Source organism: Vicugna pacos, unplaced genomic scaffold, assembly GCF_048564905.1.
Source record: "Vicugna pacos unplaced genomic scaffold, VicPac4 scaffold_246, whole genome shotgun sequence".
NCBI classification, from domain to species: domain Eukaryota; kingdom Metazoa; phylum Chordata; class Mammalia; order Artiodactyla; family Camelidae; genus Vicugna; species Vicugna pacos.
Window position 1 is genome coordinate 34494 of NW_027328925.1, and position 26400 is coordinate 60893.

At 54.9% G+C, this 26400-nt stretch overlaps 2 protein-coding genes and 1 pseudogene across 6 annotated transcripts; 1 reads left to right on the top strand and 2 right to left on the bottom strand.

Annotated features, from left to right (window-relative positions):
• Positions 1–193: 193 nt before the first annotated feature.
• On the top strand, positions 194–1914 carry LOC140695491 (heat shock transcription factor, X-linked member 3-like; annotated as a pseudogene).
• Positions 1843–7672, bottom strand: LOC140695490 (melanoma-associated antigen 8-like). 5 transcript variants are annotated; one of them, XR_012071165.1, is made up of 5 exons: positions 6864–6975; positions 5373–5463; positions 5153–5221; positions 3177–5078; positions 1843–2754 (listed from the first exon to the last, which is right to left on the bottom strand). XR_012071165.1 is itself a non-coding variant. In XM_072958221.1 (4 exons), exon 4 carries the CDS (start codon positions 5013–5015, stop codon positions 3996–3998), a length of 1020 nt encoding a protein of 339 aa, XP_072814322.1. In that variant the 5' UTR covers positions 5016–5078; positions 5153–5221; positions 5373–5463; positions 7621–7672; the 3' UTR covers positions 1843–3995. The 5 variants fall into 5 exon arrangements, 4 of the variants coding, with proteins under 4 accessions (XP_072814322.1, XP_072814324.1, XP_072814321.1 ...); XM_072958221.1 differs by lacking the exon at positions 6864–6975 and adding an exon at positions 7621–7672 and having other exon boundaries at positions 1843–5078; XM_072958223.1 differs by lacking the exon at positions 6864–6975 and adding an exon at positions 7269–7311 and having other exon boundaries at positions 1843–5078.
• Positions 7673–15844: 8172 nt separating this feature from the next.
• LOC140695488 (melanoma-associated antigen 8-like) lies at positions 15845–17727 on the bottom strand. Its single transcript, XM_072958218.1, has 3 exons — positions 17548–17727; positions 16882–16950; positions 15845–16807 (listed from the first exon to the last, which is right to left on the bottom strand). The coding sequence occupies exons 1-3, from the start codon at positions 17605–17607 to the stop codon at positions 15929–15931; spliced, it is 1008 nt and encodes a 335-aa protein (XP_072814319.1). The 5' UTR covers positions 17608–17727; the 3' UTR covers positions 15845–15928.
• Positions 17728–26400: the final 8673 nt, after the last annotated feature.

A 26400-nucleotide genomic window follows, 5' to 3' on the forward strand; every position in this document is an offset into this window, starting at 1 on the left:
GCCTTTCGCCGGGACCTTGAACATACCTTCCTACACTTCTGGAAAACAGAGAAGCTGGGGGCTCTGTACCCCTCCCCTCCCCTCCCCTCGGCCAGGGCTCCCTGTCCAGACCAACTCTGGGACCTCACGTGACACATAAAGAGGACGATGACCAAAGTCGCTGGTTGCCCTGCTACCGAGATTCTAGAATTCTGCGGACACTATTTACTGGGCGTCCCTGCTCAGACTGAAGGCACTTCTGCCCTGAGAGCTCAGTGATCTGGTCTCAGGGAGAGCATGTGCCTGGTCTAGACTAGCTGCATGGCGAGTCAGAGCCCCGACGAGGAATATACGGCCACGGCGGCCCCCGCAGCTGATGGAGAGCCCCCAGCGGGGGCCCCATCGGGTTCATCCCCGGATCCAAAGGTGGATTCGAGGGAGATTTTGGAGAAGCCCGGCGACCAGGCCGAGAGCCAAGATCCAGGCTCCCAAGACAACCAGCCACCACAGGACCCAAACCCAGGTCCCGCCAACGTGGACGGAACCCACGGTGTTCTTGGGCTCTCCTTCCCGAGAAAGCTCTGGATGATAGTGGAGGACGAGGCCTTCAAGTCCGTGCGCTGGAACGACAAGGGAGACATGCTGATCATCGAGGAAGACCTTTTCCAGCGGGAGGTTCTTCGCCGGCGCGGCGCAGACAGGATCTTTGAAACAGCTTGAAGAGCTTCATCCGCCAACTGAACCTCTACGGGTTCAGGAAAATACACCTGCCCGGCACTCTGGGTCGCTCTCCGGGGAAGAAAAGGCTGATGGTAACGTAGACAGCCCTTCCGTCTCCCGAGTTCTCTGTTCCTGGAACAGCTTCCCAGTCCTGAGCGGATGAGTGATGTGCTGAACGGGGTTCATTCCCGAGGGGGACTTTTTTCCTGCGAGCCAGTACTGAATGAAGGCTGAGGCAGTCCGGCGTGTCATGTAAGGCTCGCCCCTTAGAGATGCCCTGCGGGTGTGACCGAAGACCCAGGGGCCACTTCACGTCAGGGAGCTAGAGTGACACCTCAGCCCAGGCACCACGTAGCTTTAGTGAGCGCACACTCCAGGGCGAAATAAACCTTGCCAGGAATTTAAAAAGACCTTTTCTCCACAGTCAAACAAGACCTTTATGATGGAGGTGGGCGGGGAGGAGTGAATATTTCCCCCGAAATGACGAGAATGATTCATGTCCTTTCAGATCTACCACAACTGCAACTTTCAGAGAGAGAAGCCCCTGCTGATCGAGAACATGTGGAGAAAAGGTGACCCGAGAGCAACTGCTCGGCCCGCTTCCAGCGCAACCACCCCAAAGAGAAAGAAGCAAGCCGCCCCACCTATGAGATGCACCCAGTTTTTCCATCAGAATGACTCCACCAAAGATGCCGACAGGAAGACCCAGAGGGAAGCCCCCCGTGCTCAGGTGCCCAGCGGCATCCGGGCCTTCATGCTCCCTGGCGTCCTGTCTGCCGGCCGGGTGGCCAGGTTGGTGGTAGTGCAGCGTCCCTCCAGCGAGCAGGGCGGCCCGAGTGGGGAGGGCACCTCCAGGAATGTCACGCTAGTGCCCCCGGCTACTGCCGGAAGGGACGGTGCAGGGGAGCTGCCCAGAAGCCCCCCCGTTTGCCCCGATCCCAGCTCGGTGGTGTCCACGTGCAACACGGGTTACTGCATGCTGCTCGCGGCCCTTCTGCTCATGGCCCCCAACCAGGAGGCCCGCGGCAGATGAAGAGCCCGAGGGCTCTTCAGATTACAAGTGTGCTCTCTGCGAACGGTTCAAGGACAACCCAAAGCCCTGAGCTCACAGACCACTAGAGACACACGAAGAGCACCGTCCTGTAACCATGAACATTTTGGGCTTTAATAAAGACAAGCAAAACTCCCCGGGGCTAAATAAAGAATCTGCGAGAACCGCGGGTCCGTGTTCTTTCTCGCGTTCAATTCCGCACACGTCTCACCAGATAAGCCCGCGGAGGCTGGAGACCCCGGCCGGGGGCAGGCTTTGGTCCCCATCGGCCTCTTTCATCTGAAGCTGTGGCATTTCGGACACCCGCCCAAGGAGGTGGGGAGCGAGCACTGAGGCGAGCCCAGGGAGGTCTGGTCCCCTGGGCCGGGCCTGCCCGTCAGGGGACAGACAGCCTGGCTTCTGACCTCGGGGGTGTCTCCCCCCCACTACTCATGCATCCCGGAGCAGGAGGGTCTTCCTCCTGGGTCCCCCAAGGATGCCAGAAGTTTCTGACCAGCAGCTCAGCGTCTCCAGCTCCCGATCCAGGGGCCCCCCCCACAGAGGCCCGCCGAAACGTAGGGCCACCCCCTCCACCAAGGGCTGAGAGCGCTGCAGCCTGGCTCCGAAGAGACGGGGGGTTGCAGTCAAACGCCTGGGGGGAAGCCCGTCACCCTCGAAGGTAACAACCACTGGAATCCCTACTCTCAAGTGACCAAACCCCCCACAAATGTATAAAAGATCTCCCACCAGGCGAACACCAGCACTGCTCACTTCCATCAGGGCTGTAGTTAGGACCCTTTCTTGGCACGTGAAGCGGCCGTGCGGCACGTCTAACACACCGGCTCCGTGAGCCAAGGGACACTTTACAACAGGGCGAGAGTCATCTGCGAGGCAGACGGTGCTGTTTCTGAGTCCGATGTCCTCTTGCCCGTGAGTCAGGCCGTCGCTGGCTGGTGACTCTCTGGCAAGCACTCAGCGCCTGCTCCAGCCGTCCCACATCGTCTCCTGGATGCTCTTCAGACCCTCTAGGGGTTGTGACCAGAACAAAGGCGGGGAAAACACTCACCAGCTCTCTCAAAACATATTTCTCTACACAATCCAGAATCAGCAGGGCCAGAATGAGCGGTCTGCAAGGCCGCTTCCCCTTGTCCTAGAGGTCCAAAGTCCTTGAGACTCTGTCACCGAGCCCAGGGAGGCATCTCCCTGCAGGGGTCCCGCTCCCCCGTCCCCGCGTCCCAGTGGACACATCTGTTTCCGGGAACAGCACAGAGTGGGGAGTGCCCTCCAGGGCGGCGCCGATTCAGAGCGAACCAGGGGAGCACGTCCAGGGCGTGACGGCGAGCTGACCGTGTCACGGTTTAGCTTGGTCTCTCGGTCACCTCCCCTCAAGAGCCCACACTGCTCAGGCCTCCTGCCCAAAGGGGATCAGGTGCTTGGGGACGTCTACCTGGAAGACGCCCTTTCTGCCTCTCCTGGGCACGGGCTCCAGTAACCACCGGGGGTTGGAGAGCGTGCTCAGGTACTTCTGCTGCAGGTTGCTCAGGACGGCTCGATTCTTCAGTTCCACAACCTCCTCGGGACCTAAGTTTTCTGGGCACAGCAAAGTGTCCCCAACGTCAACGAGCCCTGTGCACAAAGAGAGAAGCACCCAGATGTCTTCCCTTCCACAAACCAGGCCTGCCCCTAAGAGAACATGGTTATTCAAGGTCACGACCACTGGAGACGGAGGCGATATCAGCACGTGGACCCAGAGTGAACTGGGTCGCTCTGGCTGAGCATTTCCGAGGTACCGGCGTCCCTCTTCAGGGCACTTGGGGCGAGGCCGAGGGAGGGAGACATTTTCTTCTCATTGCTCCCCCAAATTCTAATTCCATGTTATCTTGTTCAGGATGACACAGTAAGATGGGAGATTTACAACTGGTTTCACAAAACAGCAAAACTCTTGTGTTTGAACTGGATAAGGATACAGACATTGGGATTAATGCCATTGACAAAGTTAGATGGTGAAGCTTATTAAATCTTCTGATACAAGGAACACCACTGAAAAATTCCTACAGGAAACAAAGATCAATTTCCGTGTCATCATAAGGGACGGGAGGAGCCCAGAGATGCTGTACACCGTGTCCCCCCAACTGGCCCGGGCTGTCACCCCTTAGGAGGCTGCCTGCTCGCCCTCCAAATACACAGTGAAGGATGGACTCACTTCCGGCCCGACAGGAGAAGCTGCCGGACAGGGGCCTGGAAGGAGCCCGGCTGCAAGTCTGGCTCAGGGCCAATTTTCCTCATTACTCAATACCTCTTCAGACAGGGACAGGAAGGAACAGAGATTCCTTGTATTGACCCTGAGGAAATGCTCCAGGACTTGCAGCTTGCTGGTCTCCGCATGGGCCCGGGGCCCCCACAGGAACTCGTGGCGAGCGGGATCGCTGTTGGCCACCTGCCGGTACTCCAGGTACCCCTCCTGCACCCACGCTTTGGTGATGAGCTCCCTGGGCTCCCCGTAGATGAAGTGCTCCCTCCCGGGATACACCCCCATGACACTCAGTGCCTCCCACATCTTCTCCTCAGTGGCGCACTCTACCTCCAGGAGGATCACACCTAGGAGCATCACCAGGAGGCCGTTCTTGGGCAAGCTCTGCCCACCGCCCAGCATCCCGTCACTGGTGAGGCCCAGGGTGGGGACCAGGACATACAAGTGCTCCCTGGGGTCCACCTTCTTCACATCCACCCCAAAGACCAGCTGCAGACACTCAGAGGCTTGGCTCAAGACCACAGGGAAGTGGTCCTGGTCAGCTCTGAGGACCGCATTCAGCATGTCTTCCTTTGTGGTTGGCTCCTTTGTGCGGTACTTGAGGAGCAGGAAGCCCACCAGGTCAGCCGCCTTCAAATGGAATGGGTCTGGGTGTGAGGACTTGGCATCTGCGGGGTCCAGGCCGGTGCTGGGCCTCTCCTCATCTTGGCTGCTGGAGGTGTCGTCTTCCGACTGGCTCCATGGAGGGGCGGCGTCGTCAGCAGTGGGGAAGGAGAAGACACCCCGAGGGCTCTGCGGGGCACTGGGTGTCCCAGAGTCATCCACCTCCTCCAGGGTGTCCAGGAACAGGACGGAGGAGGAGGAGGAGGGGCAGGGGGAGGAGGAGGAGGAAGAAGAGGATGAGGGAGACAAGGGGGATGCATCCTCCTCCTCCTCAGCCCCCATCTCCTGCGCAACCACCACATCCTCAGCCTCTCTTGGGTCCTGAAAGTCGGCTTCAGTCTGGTGGAGGTCACCCATCTGAACCACAGGCATGACGACGGGTGTCCGGCAGCCGACAGGAGTGGAGGCAAGGGTGACAGATGGGGACCCACGGGCCTGGGGAAGAAAGGGAGTGTCAGCAGCCCGGGCTGAGAAACCCACCCTGGGGGGCTCTGACAAAGGCCACTTACAGGTCTCCTCTCCAGGGGTGCCCTCGGCCTCACAGGGGCTCTCCTCCTGGTGGACGGTCGTCTGTGAACCTGACGGGGGAAGTGAGGCGCCTCCTCAGGGTGCAGCCGGCACAGCCCGAGGCTTTGGGGGCGACAGGGGGTGGGTGGAGTGGATGTTGGCCTCGTGGGGTCCCCTCTGTTCCGGGAGCCACCGGGCACACACTCAGGGCCCACACCTCACCTTCAGTCCTGGCACTGCCGGCCTCCTGTGCTCTGTGACCCGAGGACATGTGTCTCAGACCTAGGCCTTCACCTCCCGCTGTCTGGAGCCCCTGGGAGAGAAAGGAGGGGAGACCTCGGGTCTACACTGTGGCACAGCCCTGGACCCCCGTGCTGGCAGGAGACCTGGTTCCCACTCTTCTAGGGTGGGAGGTCCTCTCCGCGCTAGCTCAGGGTCCTCACTTGACTCCAAGCGGGACCTGGGATTCTGCGCTCCAACCACCTGAGAGCCCCTCCTTATAGTAAGTCCCCGGTCTCTCTGAGCCCTGGATGCGGAAGTCAGGACACACCACGTGTGCTCATCCCACCTGGGGGCCTCCCAGGGCTGACAGCAGGGGCAGGATCGGTTGTGTCCCCTCTGTTCTGGGGTCTCTGGTCCCCTCACTCCTCCCTTGGGGTCCTCACCTTGACTCCTGGCAGGACCTGGGATTCCCCTCTCAGCCCACCTGAGGCCCCGCCCATCATACCAGGATCCCAGTCCCTCTGTGACCGGCATTTCAGGAACTGCTGCCTGAGGTCATCCCACCCTATGGCCTCCCAGGACTGACTCTGTTCTGGGGTCCAGGGTCCCTCAGTGCTCCCTCGCGGTCGTCTCCTTCACTCCCACTGGCACCTCAGATTCTCTTTTCTACAGACCTAGGACCCCCCCACCCCTTACGCTATGTCCCGAGTCTCTCTGACGGAGATGCAGAAGTCAGGACACTCCGATTGGGCTCATCCCGCCCTGGGCCCTCAAGACGGCTGACAGCAGGGGAACATTTATGTGGAATGGCCTCTTTTCTGGGGTCCTGGGTCCCTTCCGTCTTCCCTCAGGGACCTCAATTTGAGTCAGACGGCATGTAGGCTCCCCTCTGCCCACTGCAGGACCCCCCCCATACCAGGACCCTACTCTCTACGAGACTGGGATGTCAGGAAATGTCACCTGTGGTCATCCTGCCCTATGACCTCCCAGGACTGACTCTTTTCTGGGGTCCAGGGTCCCCTGAGTCCTCCCTCCGCGTCCTCACCTTGACTCTCGGCAGGAACTGGGATTCCCCGCTCAGCCCACTTGAGGCCCCGCCCCTCATCCCAGGACCCCAGTCTCTCCGAGACGAGACCGTGATGTCAGGAAATGCGGCCTGGGGTGATCCCGCCCTATGACCTTCCAGGACCGATTCTGTTCTGGGGTCCAGGGTCCCCGCAGTCCTCCCTCCGGGTCCCCACTTTGATGCCCGGCAGGAACTGGGATTCTCACCTCGGCCCACCTGAGGCCCCGCCCCTCAAACCAGGACCCCAGTCTCTCCGAGACCGTGATGTCAGGAAATGCGGCCTGGGGTGATCCCGCCCTATGACCTTCCAGGACCGATTCTGTTCTGGGGTCCAGGGTCCCCTCAGTCCTCCCTCACAGTCCTTGCGTTCTGTCCTGACAGGCCCTCAGCTCCGCCTTCCCGACCTGAGGCTTCGCCCCCCATACCAGCGCCCCGGTCCCTCTGAGGCCCGGATGCGGAAGCCCCGGCACGCTGCCATGTGCTCGTCCACCCGCGGCCTGCCGAGGTAGAAATCGTGGGGTCCCCTCTCTTCCGGTGTCCAGGGTCTCGTCAGTCCTCCCTGAGGTTCCTCATTGTGACTCCCGCCAGGAACTGGGTTTCTGCCCTCAGCGCACCCGAGGCCCCGCCCCTCATACCAGGTCCCCGCTCGCTCTGGGACGCGGACCCGGATGTGAGGAAATGCCGCCCGAGGTGGTCCCGCTCTACGACCTCCCGGGACCGACTCTGTTCTGGGGTCCAGGGTTACCGCAGTCCTCCCTCTGGGTCCTCACCTTGACGCCAGGCGGAAACTGGGATTCTCCCTCTCTGAGCCCCCCCGTCCGCGAACTTACACTAAGTCCCCGGTCTCTCTGAGACCAGGTGCCGCAGTCAGGACACACCACGTGGGCCTGTCCTGCCCTCGGGACTCTGGATGGCTGAGAGCAGGGGCGCCTTTCTGTGGGATGGCCTCTTTTCGGGGCTTCTGGGTCCGCTCCGTCCTCCCTCGGGGTCCTCACTTTGACTCAGGTGGCTTGTAGTCTCTCCTCTGCCCACCTGAGGCCCCGCCCCTCATACCAGGTCCCCAGTCCCTCTGAGAGCCCGGATGTCAGGAAATGTGCCTGTGGTCATTCCACCCTATGGCCTCCCAGGACAGACTCTGTTCTGGGGTCCAGGGTCACCGCAGTCCTCCCTCAGAGTGCTCACCTTGACTCCTGGCAGGACTTGCGAGTCTCCGCTCTGCCCCCTTGAGGTCCCCCTCTCTAAACTAAGTCCCCCCTCCCTCTGAGACCCGGATGCGGAAGTCAGGGCACGCTGCCATGTGTCTCCTAGGGCTTTCAGCAGGGCAGGTTTCTCTGGGTCACCCCACCCCACGCCCCAGTTCTGGGGTCCAGCATCCCCTCATTTCTCCATCTGCATGCTCACCTTGGGTCCTATCAGGCCCTGGGCCCTCCCTCTGCCCACTTGAATTTCCTTCCCTGAGAACCAGGCCCTCCTCCTCCTAGTCCCCCCGAGAAGCCTGGCCAGGATCCCCTAGGGCGGAGACGGATGCTGTGGGGCCTTCGTTCTCCCTCAGGCCCCTGCCTTGACTCCCTGTAGGGCTGGGCTTCCTCTGGGCCAGTCTGGAGCCTCCTCCCAGACCCAGGCCCGTACCTTTCTCAGACCTCCCAGGCAGAAGTCAGGGCACATCACATCCAGATGCCATGCCTCGGGGTCTCCCAGGGCTGAAATCAGGTCCAGGCTGGATTCCTCGGACCCCCTGGGAAAGATGCCCCTCCCCATTACTCGCTCCTGAAGTTCCTAACTTGGCTCCTGGGTCCTTGATGAAATGCTGGTTGGGCCGGCTCCCTCCCTGTCAGCTCTGAGCTTGTGTCTCAGATGCACCCCCTGCAGAAAATGACTCTGAGTCCTAGACTCCATGCTGGGTGGGGAGCTGCAGCGCCCCTGACCGCCGCGGAGGGTCAGAGAAGAAGCACCAGCCAGCCAGACTTCGGAAACGTTTCCCTCTAAAAGGAAGCGGCTGAGCAGCCGGACTTGGGGACGTCCTGCTCTTTCGAGGTTATCTAACATTTCATAGTTCAGAGCACTGATTTTCATTCTCTTAAGCCTCATTCAGAGTCAGAAATACATTTTACATCTCACCAAGTTTCCGGAAAGCATAGCCACTCTTAGGCTGCCTGATTCACTCCGATGCTCCATACTCTTGTTTCTCGTCCAGACTTTCTCTGCTATTTAAATGGTCAATTTTGAAAAGGACAGGCCTCATCCACTAAGGTGACTTCAGGTGGTTATTAGCACAAATTCTGCTGCCCTTAATCATCCCATCCTTCACACTGCCCTGATATTTCCCCATGGCTTCTGGCCTCTGTGGCCAGAGATGCTGAGCTCTCTCCCAATTTTCACAGTGAAACAAGGGTAGAAGTTTAAACTTTTCCTCTTACCCATCCTGCCATCTGCTTTTATCCAACACACACACACACACACACACACACACACACACACACACACACACACACTTAATTCCATTCTCCCGTGTAATGTTTTCCGGGGTTGATTTTGGAAACAGAAGACAAAATCTCAAGATTGACTGTCATCTTGGCAGATAAACTTAGAGCACTAAATCTGTGGGGGGAAAAAAGACAGAAAAAAGAAAAGAAAGAGAGAAAGAGAAAGAAAAGCAAAAGGGGAATTGATATGGTCACAATAGTTCATTCCCCATCAATGGATATGGCATACTGCTCTTTGGGGGAGCTCTTTAGCCTGAATCTACCAGTAAACTTGTATAATGCCTCCGTCAAGGCCTTGTATACATATTTGTTAGGCTTCTTTTTAGGTAACATTTAACTTTTATTGCAGTTATAAATTGAGGTATTTTTCTGTTACGTGTTCTAAATAGTCATCGCTTTTGTATGGCAAGGCTCTTGGTTTTGCTGTGGTGATCTTCCATCCACTATTTTTCTGAAATCTCGTATTCATTTGACTCTTCCATGGGCCCATTCCTTTGAATCTGCTTAGATACGTCATCGTGTTGTGACGAGGAACATTCATTCTTTCTTTTCAATATATGTATTTCTTATTTATTTTGATATCCGTAGCTCGGGCTTTCTGTTTCAGGGCAGCTTCAGAAATCAGAGGTGATCACATCTTTTTAGGACCTGTTCATGACAAGAATGCTTCTAACATTTCACATTTCTGTATGTTTGCTGCCAATTGTAGGAAAGGGAATTTACCTTCCAATCTTACCTTGCTGAAGTTCCTGCCATGAACTCGTGCTGAATATCTTTCAAAGGCTTTTCTGTCTCCGTTGACCTGATCAAAACTTTTTTTCTCTGCGGATTTGTTAACACAGGGATTTACACATGAAGTATTTTTATAATGTTCAATGTTTATGTCTTTTTTTTTTTACATTTTTATTGATTCATAATCATTTTACAGTGTTGTGTCAAATTCCAGTGTTCAGTACAATTTTTCAGTCATACATGGACATATACACACTCATTGTCACATTTTTTTCTTTGTGATTTATCATAACATTTTGTGTATATTTCCCTGTGCTATACAGTGTAATCTTGTTTATCTGTTCTACAATTTTGAAATCCCAGTCTATCCCTTCCCACCCTCTACCCCGCCCCTCCCCCCGGTAACCACAAGTCTGTATCAATGTTTATGTCTTGAACACAGCCTGTGCTCTGGTCTGTCTTATGTCCCTCTGAATTCATATGCTAAAATTCTAACGCCTGATGTGATCGTACTAGGATGTGTGACCTTTGAGCTTTGAGAAGTATTAATTTCACAGGGGAAGAACCCTCCTGAGAGGGATTAGTGCCTTATCAAAGGGACTCAGAGAGGTCCCTCACCCTTTCTGTCACGGGAGATACCAGGAAAAGTCTATTAGTACCCTGAAGAGGGACCTCACCCAACCATGCTGGCACCCTGAACTTGGACTTCCAGCCCGAGGATGGTGAGAAAGAAATTCCTATCTTTTGTAAGGTCTGCAGTCTATGATAATTTGTCACAGCAGCCCAAACAGACTAAGGCAGACTGTCTGTTTATTTCACTGCTATGTTGACTATGTTATTCATTTAATTTGGATCTTTTTCTATGTGAGTGACTTTGGCCTGGATGTTTATACAGCTTTCACGCCTTGATTCAAACACCAAAGCAAACACACAAACAACGAATCCTACAGCTAACCTCATACTTAATAGTAAAAGCCTGAATGACTTCCTTCTAAGACTTACAAAAGCCCAGGGTGTACATTCTTAAGCAAATTCTTTCGAGGCATAGAAAACATGGAAGTCTAGACCAATGTAACGAAGCAGGTATAAGAAGAAAAAAAGATAAACAGATAGGAGAAGGAAAAACAAAACAGTCCCTATTAGAAAATGACATCAACATCTGCCTAGAAAATTCCTAAGTGCGTTTAGCAAGGTCACTGGACATGAGAACAATATAGAAATATTAATTATATATTTTTGTACACTATCATTGTTCTTAAAATTGAAAATTGGAAAAAAAGATCAATGTCATTTATAACTAAGAACTAAGAAACGTGGAACGAAATCCTTAGTATAAGTCCAACAAAATATGTGTGAGATATGTGTGCTGAACACCACAAAACACTGATGGAAGTCATCAAGAAAGAGATAAATAGAGAGATGTGTGGTTTTCATGAATCATGAGTCAATATTGTCACGATGTTAATCATCCTCACATTGTTCTATAGAATCATCACAATCACAAGGAAAATCCCAGCAGGAAGGAAACAGCTTGGTAGTTCTTCAAAAGCTAAACGTAGAAATTAACATATGACCCCTTAATTCCATTCTTAGGTATATACCAAAAAGGCTTGAAACTAGATACTCAAACAAGTACGTGTACACGCATGCTCGTTGCAACTCTTCACAAGAGCCAAGAAGTGGAAACAGCCCAAAAGTCCACCAGTGGAGGAATGAGTAAACAAATTGTGTCACGTATCTATATCTATAGCTATAGCGATATATCTACCTACATGTATGTATATATATGTATTATGTATGTATGTGTGCATGTGTATGTATGTGTATATTGATACATACGTACCATGGAATCATATCCAGCCTTAAAGAGGAATGAAGTCTGGTATATGCTATGTAATGGTTATATCCTCAAAAACATGATACCAAGTGAAATAAAGCAGACACAAAAGGTCATATGTTGTATGATTCCATGTGTACGAAATATTGAAACTAGAGAAATCCGTGGAGACAGAAGTTAGATTACTAGTTGTCAGGGGCTTGGGACAGGGAGAAGCTGCTTAATGGGCAAGAATTTTCCATTTGAGGTGATGGGAATGTTTTGGAAATGGGTAGATGTCTTGGTTGCACAACTAAATGCCACTGAAGTGTTTACTTTAAACGGGTTAATTTTGTATGAATTTTACCACAGTATATTTTTTAAATTCCAGCAGGATTTTTTTCTAAATATAAATGTCTGATTCCCAAATGTATTATGAGTAACGTCTTTATGTAAAGTCAAAGAACTAGAATAGTCTAAACAAAAGAGAGTATCAGTATCAAAGGTCCCACACAATTTAATGTCAAGACTTTACTATATAACAGGGGATGCAATCTTTTCATGTGGTTTTGGTAGATTTTGTGTGTCATATAGCTTCTGTTGCAACTATTCAACTCTGCTGTTGTAGTGCAGAAACAGGCATAGGTAACGTGTAAATGAAGAGGCATTGCTGTGTTCCAATATGAACTTTGCTTACAGAAATAGGTGGCAGAAGGAGTTTGGACTATTAGCCATACTTGGCCAGTCCCTAGCGTTATTAGCAAAGGGCCAGTCAAATAGGCCAAATGAACGTAACAGAAAGTTCAGAATAGACCTGACAAAAGTTGCAAAGCAATCCAATTATGCTAGAATAATTGGACGTGTGTGTGTGTGTATGTGTGTGCGTGTGTGATGTGTGTGTATGTCTGTCTGTGTGTGTGTGTGTATAAAACACTGAGAAACAAAAACCAGAGATCTCAACCCACACCTCAAAAATGAAGATAGGCTTAAATGTACGGATGAAAACTAGAATGCTTATAGAAGAAACCATAAGAGAAAATCTTTGTGATTTTGGTTCTCTAAGATTTTGTAAAATTTATAGAGTCAAATCAGAATGATGAAAATGTTCTGGACTTAGATAGCAGTGATGGATACAAAAATGTGTGCAGTTCCTAAAAGCCACTCTGAAGTGTACACTTCAGAAGGGTGATGGTATGGTATGTCAATTATTTCTCAGTAAGAAAAAAGTGCCCCAGACTCTAACGATTTCTGACAATCTATGTCTTGCCCAGTATACACCAGAGATGTCTATCAGAGAATAGAAAAAAGTCATTCAAAGGTTCGAAATCTTTCACTCTCCACACTGCAAGTTACAGCAGATGGCAACTTCATTAACCCATCTACCTTAGAAGGGCATTGTTATGAACATGCTTGCAAAAGCTGCGTCTGCTCTTACAGTCCCATAGATTTTGGATGGTTGTGTTTTCATTTTCATTTTCATTCACCTCCAGGTATTTTTGATTTCCACTCTGATTTCTTCGGTGACCCACTGGCTGTTAAATAGCATGTTGTTTAGCCTCCACCAGTCTGTGGGTTTTGCAGGGGTTTATTTGTATATGACTTCTAGTCTCAAAGAACTGTGATGGGAAAAGTTGCTTGATGTGATTTCAATCTTCTTAAGTTTGCTGAGACTTTTTTTGTGATCTAGCTTGTAATGTATCCTGGGAATGTTCCATGCACACTTTGAAAGAATATCTATTCTGCTGCTTTGGGATGAAGTGTTTGTGTGTGTGTGTGTGTGTGTGTGTGTGTGTGTGTGTAAATATATATACAGTTATTTATAACATAGATATGTAAAGTCCATCAGGTCTAAAGTGTCATTAAGGCCAGTGTTTCCACATGGATTTTTTTGCCTGGATGATCGATTCATTCATAGAAGTGGGGTGTTACAGTCTCCTACCATTATTGTGTTACTACCGATTTTTCTCTTCACGTCTGTTAATAATTGCTTTCTGTATTTAGGTGCTCCTATGTTGGGTGCACATATACTTATAATGTTATATCTTCTTTTTGGATGGATCCCTTCATCACTTTGTAATTCTTTGTGTCTTGTTACAGTCTCTGTTTTAAATTCTGTTTTGTCTGATATAAGTATGGCTACCCTGGCTTAGTTTTTATTTCCATTTGCATGGAATAACATTTTCAATCCCCTCACTTTTAATCTATGTATGTCTTTAGATCTCAGTTGAGCCTCTTGTAGGCAGCATATATATATGGGCCTTCTTTTGTATCCATTCAGCCAGTCTATGTCTATGATTGGAGTATTTAGTTCTTGCACAATTAAAGAGATTATCAATCAGTAGATTCTTATTGTCCTTTTGTTAATTGTTTGGGATTTTTTCCATTTTTTTGTTGAGTTCTAGTCATTTTACAATATTGTGTCAAATTCCAGTGTAGAGCACAATTTTTCAGTTATACATGAACATACATACATATATTCATTGTCACTTTTATTTTGCTGTGAGCTACCACAAGATCTTGCATATATTTCCCTGCACTATACAGTATAATCTTGTTTATCTATGCTATATATGCCTGTCAAGATCTACAAATTTTGAAACCCCAGTCTGTCCCTTCCCACCGCCCCCCCGCCCCCTTGGCAACCACAAGTATATATTCTATCTCTATGAGTCTGTTTCTGTTTGGTATTTATGTTCTTCTTCTTCTTTTTTTTTTTTTTTTTTTAGATTCCACATATGAGCAACCTCATATGGTATTTTTCTTTCTCTTTCTGGCTTACTCCACAGCACTTTCCTGCCCTGTCCTCTGCAGTAACGCCCACAATGCCGGCGGGCTGGCAAGGTGCTCTCTGGCGCTGAAGCCAGGACACAGGCTCAGCCTCGGAAACTCAGCAGCCCTCCACGGGACCGGAAGTGCCCGAGCACCTGCTCAGGTGGCATCAGGGACCCTGAAAGCCAGGACCTTCCTGTGCGGCAGGCAGCAGACTAGACACAGAGGAAGGATGGTTAACTAGTTTCTCTTTACAAATCAGGCTAGAATACCCACCAAGAACCATCTTTCATCTCCAAGGAGGATTCTGAGCTGTTTTGTATTCAGCCTCGGCGGCCGTTGCCTCCCTGCGATTTCCAGGACCATTCCGCACCTATGGCTTTGGAGTCTGACCATCGAGGGAAGCTGCGCCATCAGTGTAAGTGTCCAGCAGACCGTTTCCAAGAACACACCCCAGTGTATCCTACCGCGCGTTTGGGGCGGTTACCAAACCTCTTCAACTATATATGCCAGGACGGAGTACACTGTGAGCCACATCAAACGCCACTCCTCCCTGCAGCTGGAGCATTCTGAGTGTCCTAGCAGCTCAGGCAGGATAACCAGGTCTCTAAGCATCCCTGAACAAAGTGCATCTTCCCCTCTCGCCCAGGAGATGTATCCACGATCCCAGAGGGACTGCTCAGAGCAACCTCCCACCTGACACGTTCCTCTCACCACTAACAAGTGCCGTCTGCACGTCTGCCTGCCGCCACCACCCAGCTTCATTACCATCACCTCCCACAGAAGGACCCCCGTCCCCCCAGCTTCCCAAAGCCCCGAACTGCCCTGGCGCTGGGCACTTACACTTGGGTGCTCTTTCCCGCACCCCCAACCCCTCGCCCTATTTTTATTTGCCCTGTGGGACTTAGGAGACATTTCACCAACGTCCCGACGTGACTGCGGCTCCTAGACTATCCTAGGTGTGGGCTGTCCTGCTTTTCCGACTGTCCCCGCTGCTAACCCCGAGCCCTCCAGAGAGCAGAGGCTCAGCGAACATCTGCGGAATAAATGAAATGTTGAGCAGGGATCCTACTGATTCACACTACATTTCTCCTTTCTTTACTAGCCAAGAAAATCCAAGAGATAGATAGATAGATATGTCCATGTATATGGGTTTTTTTGGTTTTGTTTTGTTTGTTTTATAGAATGACAGAGGTGAATGAAAAAATTAGGTCAAACAATATATTTTTTACATGTATTTCTCCATTGACTGACCCACGCCAATTCCATCGATAACTCCTTTCATATTTCCAGGGAAACTTCATCCAGATACCACGTTACCTCGTCCAGGAATGCAAACTAATCTGGAAGGTTAATCATGTTGCTTTACAAAATAGGAAAACTCTTAGACTTGAATGGATCCGCAAAAATACACGAGAGATAGACGTCACTGACAGAGACACTGACAACATTTATTCCTTCTATTAAGAGGATCAGCACTTAAAAGATTTCTGATAAAACAGAGACAAATTTCTTTGTAATCGTAAGGAATACTAACCAACAAAGACTATACTCCACCTGGCCTGGGGCCTCACTCCTTAGAAGGCTGACTGCTCGCTCTCCAAACACAGGGTGAAGGATGGACTCCCTTCCTGCCCGGCAGGAGAAGCTGCTGGACAGGGGCCTGGAGGAGCCCGGCTGCAAGTCTGGCTCAGGCCTCCTCTTCCTCATCACTAGCAGCCTCATCTGACAGGGATGGGAAGGAACTGGGACCCCGTCTACTGGCCCCGTGTAAATGCTCCAGGACTTGCAAGTTGCTGATCTCCGCGTGGGCCCGGGGGCCCCACAGGAACTCGAAGCGAGCGGGATCGCTGTTGGCCACCTGCCGGTACTCCAGGTACCCCTCCTGCACCCACACTTTGGTGATGAGCTCCCTGGGCTCCCCGTAGATGAAGTGCTCCCTCCCAGCACGCAGCCCCAGCTTGCTCAGTGCTCCCCACACCTCCTCCTCAGGGAGGCGCTCTCCCTCCAGGTGGATCATGCAAAGGAGCATCACCAGGAGGCCGTTCTTGGGCATGCTCTGCCCATCGCCCAGCATCCCATCACAGGTGAGGCCCAGGGTGGGGACCAGGACATACCAGTGGCCCCCGGGATCCACCTCCTTCACATCCACCCCAAACACCAGCTGCATGTACTCAGAGGCCTGGCTGAAGACCGCAGGGAAGTGGTCCTGGTATTCTCTGAGGAAGATACTCAGCATTTCTGCCCTGGTGGTCGGCTGCTTCCGGTGATACTTGAGGAGCAGGAAACCCACCAGGTCAGTCACCATCGAAGGCGCTGCATCATGGAGCAGGGACACGGCACAGGCAGAGTAGGAAGAGGAGACTGAGGAGGAGGAGGACCAGGGGGATGCGCCCCCCTCCCGCTCAGCCTCCATCTGCTGAACATCCATCAGGCCCCGGGAGTCTCTCGGGTCCTGAAGGTCTTCCGCAGCCTTGCGGAGCTCACTCATCTCAACGGGAGGCACGATGAGTGGTGTCGGGCAGCCGAGAGGAGCGAGGGAAGGGGTGACAAATGGGGACCCACGGGCCTGGGGGAGAGAGGGTGTGTCAGCAGGCTGGGCTGAGAAACCCACCCTGGGGGGCTCTGACAAAGGCCACTTACTGGTCTCCTCTCCAGGGGTGCCCTCGGCCTCACAGGGGCTCTCCTGCTGGTGGACGGTCGTCTGTGAACCTGTCGGGGGAAGTGAGGCAACTCCTCAGGGTGCAGCCGGCACAGCCGAGGTTCTGGGGGCAACAGGGGGTGTGTGGAGTGGACGTTGGCCTTGTGGGTTCCCCTCTGTTCTGGGAGCCCCCGGGTACACACTCAGGGCCCACACCTCAGCTGGCACTGCCGGCCTCCTGTGCTCTGTGACCCGAGGACACGTGTCTCACACCGAGGCCTTCACCTCCCGGTGTCTGGAGCCCCTGGGAGAGAAAGGAGGGGAGACCTCGGGTCTACACTGTGGCACAGCCCTGGACCCGCGTGTTGGCAGGAGGCCTGGGCTCTGGCAGGTTCCCAGTCTTCTAGGGTGGGAGGTCCTGTCCCCGCTAGCTCAGGGTCTTCACCGTGACTCCAAGCGGGACCTGGGATTCTGCTCTCCAACCACCTGAGTGCCCCTCCTTATAATAAGTCCCCGGTCTCTCTGAGCCCTGGATGCGGAAGTCAAGACACACCACGTGTGCTCATCCCGCCTGGGGGCCTCCCAGGGCTGACAGCAGGGGCAGGATCGGTTGCGTCCCCTCTGTTCTGGGGTTTATGGTCCCCTCACTCCTCCCTCGGGGTCCTCACCTTGAGTCTTGGCAGGAGCTGAGATTCCCCCCTCAGCCCGCCTGAGGCCCCGCCCGTCATATCAAGACGCCAGTCCCTCCGAGACCCGCATTTCACGAACTGCTGCGTGAGGTCATCCCGCCCCGTGGTCTCCCAGGACTGGCTCTGTTCTGGGGTCCAGGGTCCCTGAATGCTAAGTCGCGGTCGTCACCCTCACTCCCAGGCGGCTCTGAGATTCTCGCCTCCGCAGACCTGAGATCCCCGCCTCCCTTTCACTATGTCCCCAGTCTCTCTGAGACCCTGATGCGGAAGTCAGGACAAACCTCGTGGGCCTGACCTCCCCTCGGGCCTCCGGACAGCTGATAGCAAGGGCGCCTTTCTGTGGCGTGGCCTATCTTCTGGGTCCCGGGTCCCCTCAGTTCTCCCTCAGCGTCGTCACTCAGGCGGCATGTCGTCTCCCCTCTGCCCACCCGAGGCCCCGCCCCTCATCCCTGGACCCCAGTCCCTCGGAGACCCGGATGTCAGGAAATGCTGCCTGACGTGATCCCGCCCTATGACCTCCCAGGACCGACTGTGTTTTGGGGTCCAGGGTCCTTCACTGCTCGCTCGCAGTCGTCACCTTCACTCCCAGTGGGACCTGGGATTCTCTCTTCTGCAGATCTGAGGGTTCCCCGCCACCTCACACAAAGTCCCCGGTCTCTCTGAGACCAGGGAGCCGCAGTCACGACACAACACGTGGGCCTGTCCTGCCCTCGGGCCTCTGGGCAGCTGATAGCAAGGTTCCCTGTCTGTGGATGGTCTCTTTTCTGGGTTCCGGGGCCCTTCCTTCCTCACTCAGGGTCCTCACTTTGACTCAGGCAGCATGTGGTCTACCTTCTGGCAACCCGAAGCCCCGCCCCTCACCCCAAGACCCCAGCCCCTCTGAGACCCGGATGGCAGGAAATGCAGCCGGTGCTCACCCTGCCCCAAGGTCTCCAAGGCCCAACACTGTCCCGGGGTGCAGGAATCCTCCGTTCTCCCTCGGGGTCCTCACTTTCACTCAGGCGGCATGTAGCCTCCCCTTGGAACCCCCGAAGCCCCGCCCCTCATCCCAGGACCCCAGTCCCTCTGAGACCCGGATGTCAGGAAATGCTGCCTGACGTGATCCCGCACCATGACCTCCCAGGACCGACTGTGTTTTGGGGTCCAGGGTCCCTCACTGCTCGCTCGCGTTCTTCACCTTCACTCCCAGTGGAACGTGGGATTCTCTCCTCTGCAGATCTGAGGGTTCCCCGCCATCTCACACTAAGTCCCCGGTCTCTCTGAGACCAGGGAGCTGCAGTCACGACACAACACGTGGGCCTGTCCTGCCCTCGGGCCTCCGGACAGCTGCTAGCAAGGTTCCCTGTCTGTGGGATGGCCTCTTTTCCGGGTTCGGGGACCCCTCAGTTCTCCCTCAGGGTCGTCACTTAGGCGCCATGTCGTCCAGCCTGTGGCCACCCGAGGCCCCGTCCCTCACCCCAGGACCCCAGTACCTCGGAGACCCGGGTGTCAGGAAATGCCGCCGGTGGTCACCCTGCCCTGTGGCCTCCAAGGTCCAACACTGTCCCGGGGTGCAGGATCCCTGCGTTCTCCCTCGGGGTCCTCACCTTGACTCAGGCGGCATGTGGTCTTCCCTCTGGCCACCCGAGGCCCCGCCCCTCATCCCAGGACCCCAGTCCCTCCGAGACCCGGATGTCAGGAAGTCAGGGCCCCATGAGTGCTCATCCCACCCAGGCCCTCCCAGGGCTGACAGCAGGGGCGGGATCTGTGGGGCCACTTCTGTCCTCCGTGAGGGTCCTCAGCTTCAGCCCTGGCGGGTCCTGGGACGCCCCCTTGTTGACCCGAGCCCACACCCTCACACCAAGGCTCTTACTGCCCTGAGACCCCCCAGGGGAGTCTGTGGACTCACATGAGGCCACCAGGCCCAGGGCTTCCCAGGACTGTGGACGCCAGGGGCTGAGATGGATTCCCCGGGGATCCCGCAGCCCTCCCTCTGCTCCTCACCTGGGCTCGAGGCTGGGCCTGGGCCTGGGCCTCTCCCTCTGCCCAACAGATTATGATCCCATTGTACTCCGACCCTCCACAGCCAGGACCCCCGAGAGGGAAGTGGGGATGAGGGGGTGGGGATCTGATCCTCGCAACCCTGCCTGGAGTCTCCCAGGGGAGACCGCAAAACCGTCCTGGATGCCTGCCCCCGCCCCCGCGTCCCCTCACACGGTTCTACCTTGACTCCTGGCAGCACTGGGCTCCTTCCCTGTGCAGACCTGAAGCCGGCCTCCCTCACCCAGGCCCTCACCTCTCTCACCTCCCAAGGGTGGGGCATCAGTGCACGTGACATCCGGACCCAGTGCCCTGGAGTCTGCCAGGGCTGTCGGGGGCAGCTAGGGGTGCCGGAGGTGGATTCCCTGGGGTCCTCAGTCTCCTGTGTCCTCACCTTGACTCCTGACAGGATCTGGGAGCCACCCTCTGCCCTCCTGAGACTGCGTCTCTCAGACCTAGCCTCTGACTCCCCGAGTTCACTGAGGAGGTGGGGGCCGGGGACTGTTCAGCCTGACAGCCCCATCAGGGGGCCCCCAGGATTCCCACGCGGGGCCGGTTTGCATTCTTAGGGACCCTCTGTTGTGGGGTGGTTGGACCCCTCTGTCCTCATCCAGGAGGGTCCTCACCCATCCTCGCACACAAAGGCTGCAGTCCCCGCAAAGATGCTGGAGGGGACCTGCCTCCTGGTGACCTTGAAGGGGTAGAGAGCAACACACCTTCCCTCGGGGCCTCCTCGACCACAAACCTGACTTCGGAGACGGTCTGTTTGAAAGACTTACCTTTTCCTGAAGAGGCTGAGCAGTGGCAGGGGAGTTGCGGATCCCTTGCGTTGATGACTAGGTAATAGTACCTGTTCCAGAGCCGTGACTTTCACTTGTTAATTCTCATGCATAGTAAGAAGTACGTTTCTCATCTGCACCTACTGTGCGTGTATCTATGACACGTGTGTAGGCTGTGTGTGCTTATGTACGCGTACATCCACGCACCACCTGTGTATGCACTAACGCGTGTATCTGGATGCATGTTTATATTTTACGAGGGTTCGTATGTACGTGCAGACGGTATACATACTTAAGGTGTAAAAGTGCTCCTGCTATAACCACGTGTGAATGGCTCTGGTACCGCCACCTTATTGTCCGTGTCTTCCTTACGTTCTGTTTAAGTGACGTGTTTTGCACAGGCCAGTCCTCACCCAGGTTTGATGTCAGGTGGGTATTAGCAGAGTCTCAGGAGGGAAATGCCTCAACTGACCCATCTTTCTTGCTGTCCCGGTAGAGCCCCAGGGCTGAGGCATGTGTGTCCGGGGCCCTGCCCCAGCTGTAGGCACGAAACCGCTCAGAAGCGGGAGATCTTTCCTCCTACCGGTCCTGCCATCTGCGTCTGTGCAGCCCACAGCCCCTCCCCCACTCCCTGCTGCCCCCGCCATCCCGCAACAGAGGAGTCAGCTCCCCACAGACAGCAGTCATCCCTTCGGGTGTCCTCATGTTATTTTAAAGCCTTTATTTTTATAGCACCTTTAGGTGCACAGAATAACAAAGAGAAGGTACAGGGATTTCCCATTTACTTCCCGCCCCCACACCTACATAGCCTGCCTCCTTATCAGCAACCCACCAGAGTCGTCCATGTGTCAGAATTGATGGACCTACGTTGTCACCTAGAAATTAGAGTTTCCCTTGGGGTTCACTCTTGCTGTTGCACATTCCCTGGGTTTTGGCAAACGTGTATGACATGCCCTCATCACTGGGGTATCATGCAGACTATTTCACGTCACTAACCACCCTCTGCTGTACAGCGCCTATTCATTCCTCTCCCCACAGCGCCTGCAAACACTCATCTTCTTAGCGTCTCCATCATTTTGCCTTCACAGAACGTCACATAGTTGAAATAATACCGTATGTTGCCTTTTCAGAATCACTCAGTTTGTAATTGCATCGAAGGTTCTTCATGTCTATTCCTTGCTTGATAACTCATTTCTTTTTTGCACTGGGCGACACTCCATTTCCTGCACATACCAAAGTGTATTTATTGACCGACGTAAGGACCTCTTGTTTGCATCTATAGTTTGGCAGTTCTAAGTAAAGCTGCTATAAACATCCATGTGTAGGTTTCTGTGCGGACACAAGTTTTCAACTTCTTTGGGTAAATACCCATATGGTTTCTGGATCATACGGTACGAGTTTGTTTACTTTTATAAGAACCTGCCAAGCTGTTCCAATGTAGCTGTACCATCTTGTATTCCCACCAGCAATGAATGGGAGTTCCTGCTGCTCCAAATCCTCCCCAGCATTTGGTGTTGTCACTGTACCAGATTTTCCCAATTCCAGTACGTGTCTAGTTACGATGTGTGTGTGTGTGTGTGTGTGATCATCAAGTGACTCCTCACACCTGTTGATCACTAGGTATCAAGCTGGGAAAGGCACAGTCAAGCTAAAGATTTTGAGACTCCTGCCCAAAGCATCAGGAGGCAGCTTCAGTCACACTGTGTGTGCAAGATTTTGTCCTCTGGACATCATTCCTATTCCTCTTTCTAGGAGGAAAAGCAGAAGAGGCAACTGGAAAGCTCAGAGGAAAAGAATTTAGGATGGCTCTAGGTAACTCAGATTGGTTCCCACCTTGAGAGACCGTGTGTGAGCCCAAACGCTTCTGAAGCAACCACGTGGCGGGCACATCCTCCAAGTCGGAGCTGTGACCGTGAGAACTTGGAATGTGGCTCTGGGTGAGGAAACGTTTCCTCGGGGGGCCAGGGGAAAGGCCGACGGTGGAAACTTTCCCTGACACTCAGAGAGTCCCCAGAACACCCTCGCTCACAGAGCTCTGTGGTGGGCTGTGTGGATCAGGACGGAGCACCTGCAGAGGTCCTGATGCCTCCTCCCCAGGGCCAAGCCCCTCAGCACAGTCCATTCCCCTGTGCTGGTCCAGGGCCCCTGAGCGTCACCCATGCTGGGTCTAGAACAAGCTATGTCATGTCTAAGCACTTCTGGCACGCGAGGGGTCCCATTCTCAATAACAGAGCGGCGGTGAGAAGAGGAAACCCACCTGAGTCAGTGGACCGGGAGATACACACTGGTTCAGAAGCCTCACACTGTGGGGAAGGCACATCGTACACGCACAGTGACAACAGCTGCATCTACTGTCCACGTCCTTGGCCCAGACATTGTAGGGACAGGTCACACCGTGTGTAAACGCGCACCAGTGCTTTCAACGGGTACGATCACTATGCCCGTTTGACGGGCAGAAATCGAGGCACAGACGGTTTCCACGACTGGCTCGGCTTAGCGGCCGCAGGACACACATTCAGTCTGAGCTTTGTGTGTGTCGAAAGCCCTGTGCCCCACTGGTCTGAGCCGACTCGCCAACACTCACGGGGGCCCCAGCTGTCCTGCACGCTGTCCTACCAGCTGGTGCCTCATGCCACGTAGCTGAGAACACAGGGAAGCCAGGCATCGGTGCTCAGGAGAGCCTGACACCGGATTCTGCCCACGTGGCCTGTCCCAGCCCCGCGGGATCACCATCCATCCTGAAATGGAGACGGGGCCCCAGGAGGCGGGTCTGGGTCTAGGACAGAGGGTGTGAGGATGGAGAAGGCTCCTGGACGTGGGGGTAAAGGCTCGGCCCTCTGAAGTCTGCTCTTGTGTTCAGGCTGGGGCCCTGCTCCCACTTCCTCCTGCCCACTCTGCTCGGCTTCTCTCCCAGCCGACTGGGGGGCCCACGTTCTCCTGCAGGCTCACTGCCCTGGGCAGATGGGGTGTCAGGCAGGCGGCAGGCCTGTAGCTCAAAGCATGGTGCCCTCGGGTCCGGTGGGCTCTCAGGGCTCCCGCAAGGGGACAGGGATCCGCGCCTCAGGGCCCAGGGCAGGCACCTGTGTCTGGGAACTGCCCAGGTTTCCACATGGGGCACACGTGGCATGTTTGGTCCATGTGTGTGGTGTGTGGATGTACGTGCACATAAGCACATACAGTCTAGACATGATATAGATACACGCACAGTAGCTGCAGATGAAAAATGTAGTTCTTACTATGGATGAGAATTAACAAGTGAAAATCACGGCTCTGGAACACGTACCATTATCCAGTCATCAACCCAAGGGATCCGCAACTCCCCTGCCACTGCTCAGCCTCTTCAGGAAAAGGTAAGTCTTTCGAATAGACCGTCTACGAAGTCAGGCTAGTTGTCGGGGAGCCCGCGAGGGAAGGTGTGTTGCTCTCTGCCCCTTCACGGTCACCAGGAGGCAGGTCCCCTCCAGCATCTTTGCTGGGACTGCAGCTTTTGTGTGCGAGGGTGGGTGAGGGCCCTCCGGGGTAAGGACAGAGGGGTCCAACCACCCCACAACACAGGGACCCTAAGAATGCAAATCGGCCCCGCGCCAGAATCCTGGGGACCCCCGGGCGGGGCTGTCAGGCTGATCATTCCCCGGCCCCCATTTCTTCAGTGAACTCGGGGAGTCAGAGGCTAGGTCTGAGAGACGCAGTCTCAGGAGGGTAGAGGGCGGCTCCCAAGTCCTGTCAGGAGTCAAGGTGAGGACACAGGAGACTGAGGCCCCCAGGGAATCCACCTCCGCCCCACCCCCGACAGCCCTCGGATACCCCTGGGCTCGGGGTCCAGATGTGATGGGCACTGATGCCCCAACCTTGGGAGGTGAGTGAGGTGAGGGCCTGGGTGAGGGAGGCCGGCTTCAGGTTTGCTAGTGAAGGAGCCCAGCGCTGCCAGGAGTCAAGGTAGAACCGTGTGTGGGGACTCGGTTTGCAGGCATCCAGGTCGGTTCTGCGGTCACCCCTGGGAGACCCCAGGCAGGGTTGCAAGGATCAGATCCCCACCCCCTCATCCCTGCTTCCCTCTCTGGTGTCCTGGCTCTGGAGGGTCTGAGTCCAAGGGGACCAAGCTCAGGTGGGCAGAGGGAGGTGTCCAGGCCCAGCCAGGAGTCCAGGTGAGGAGCAGAGGGAGGGCTGAGGGAACCCATGGAATCCATCTCAGCCCCTGGCGTCCACAGTCCTGGGAAGCCCTGGGCCTGGTGGCCTCATGTGAGTCCAGAGACTCCCCTGGGGGGTCTCAGGGCAGTAAGGGCCTTGGTGTGAGGGTGTGGGCTCGGGTCAACAAGGGGGCGTCCCAGGACCTGATGGGGCTCAAGCTGAGGTCGCTGAGGGAGGACAGAAGGGGCCCCACAGATCCCCGCCCCTGCTGTCAGCCCTGGGAGGGCCTGGGTGGGATGAGCACTCGTGGGGTCCTGACTTCCTGACATCCGGGTCTCGGAAGGACGGGGGTCCTGGGATGAGGGGCGGGGCCTCGGGTGGCCAGAGGGGAGATCACATGCCGCCTGAGTCAAGGTGAGGACCCCGAGGGAGAACGGAGGGATCCTGCACCCCGGGACAGTGTTGCACCTTGGAGGCCACAGGGCAGGGTGAGCACCGGCGGCATTTCCTGACATCCGGGTCTCAGAGGGACTGCGGACCTGGTTTGAGGGGCGGGGCCTCGGGTGGGCTGAAGGGAGGCTCCATGCCGCCTGAGTGAATCTGAGGACCTTGAGGGAGGATCTAGGAGACTCTGGACTCCAGAATAGAGGGGACCCCAAGCTATCTACCCCTGCAGTCAGCCCTGGTAGGCCCTGTGCTGATGAGCACATGGCAGCGTGCCCTGACTTCCGCATCCGGGTCTCAGACGGAGTCGGGATGTAGTACAAGGAGGGGGAGCTCAAGGGGGCAGAGTGGAGAATCCCAGTTCCTGCCGGGCGTCAAGGTGAGGACCCTGAGGGAGGCCTGAGGGGACCAGAGACCCCAGCACAGAGTCGGTCCCGGGAGGTCATGGGGCCGGATCACCTCAGGCAGCATTTCCTGACATCCGGGTCTCAGAGGGACTGCGGACCTGGTTTGAGGGGCGGGGCCTCGGGTGGGCTGAGGAGAGAATCCCAGTTCCTGCCGGGCGCCGAGGTGAGGACCCTGAGGAAGGACTGGGGACACCCTGGACTCCAGAATTGAGGGGACCCCAAGATATCTACCCCGGCAGTCAGCCCTCGGAGGCCTCAGGCCGGACGAGCCCACGGCAGCGTGCCGGGACTTCCGCATCCGGGCCTCGGAGGGACTGGGGCGCTGCTGTGGGGAGCGAAGCCTCAGCTTGGGAAACGCAGGGCGGAGGGCCTGTCAGGACAGTGAGCAAGGACTGTGAGGGAGGACTGCGGGACCCTGGACCCCAGTACAGAGTCGTTCCTGGGAGATCATAGGGTGGCATGACCACAGGCACATTTCCTGACATCCGCGTCTCAGAGGGAATGGGGCCCAGGTTTGAGGGGCGGGGCCTCAGATGGGCTGAGGTGGGAATCCCCGTTCCTGCCTGGCGTCACGGTGAGGATCCTGAGGGAGGACTGAGGGAACCAGAGACCCCAGATCAGTGGGGACCCGCCGAACCGATCCTGCCCCTGCTTTTATCCCTGGGAGGCCCCAGGGCGAGATGAGCACACGTTGCTCTTTGGTGTCTCGACTTCCCCATCCGGGTCTCAGAGAGACTGGGGCCTTAATATAAGGAGGGGGGACCTCAGGTATGCAGAGCAGGGTATCCCCGGTCCCCCTGGTAGTCAAGGTGAGGACCCTGAGGGAGGACCAAGAGACCCTGCACCCCGGAACAGAGTCGGCCATGGGGGGCTATAGGGCAGGATGACCAAAGGCAGCATTTCCTGACATCCCGGTCTCAGAGGGACAGGGCTCCTGGTATGAGGGGCGGGGCGTCAGATGGGCAGAGGACAGAATCCTAAATTACCAGGGGGCAATGTGAGGACCGTGAGGGAGCCTTTGCCCTTGTGCTGGGTCTTGGAGGCCCCAGAGCAGG

Excerpts from the sequence above, each read along its gene's own strand:
- LOC140695490 (XM_072958221.1), bottom strand. The coding sequence starts at position 5,015 with ATGCCTGTGGTTCAGATGGGTGACCTCCACCAGACTGAAGCCGACTTT.
- LOC140695488 (XM_072958218.1), bottom strand. The coding sequence starts at position 17,607 with ATGACGGGCGGGGCCTCAGGCGGGCTGAGGGGGGAATCTCAGCTCCTG. Across the intron at positions 16,951-17,547 it reads AGCTCCTGCCAAGACTCAAG|GTTCACAGACGACCGTCCAC; the intron begins GTGAGGACCCCG and ends TTCCCCCGACAG. Across the intron at positions 16,808-16,881 it reads CACCCCTGGAGAGGAGACCA|GCCCGTGGGTCCCCATTTGT; the intron begins GTAAGTGGCCTT and ends TCTCTCCCCCAG.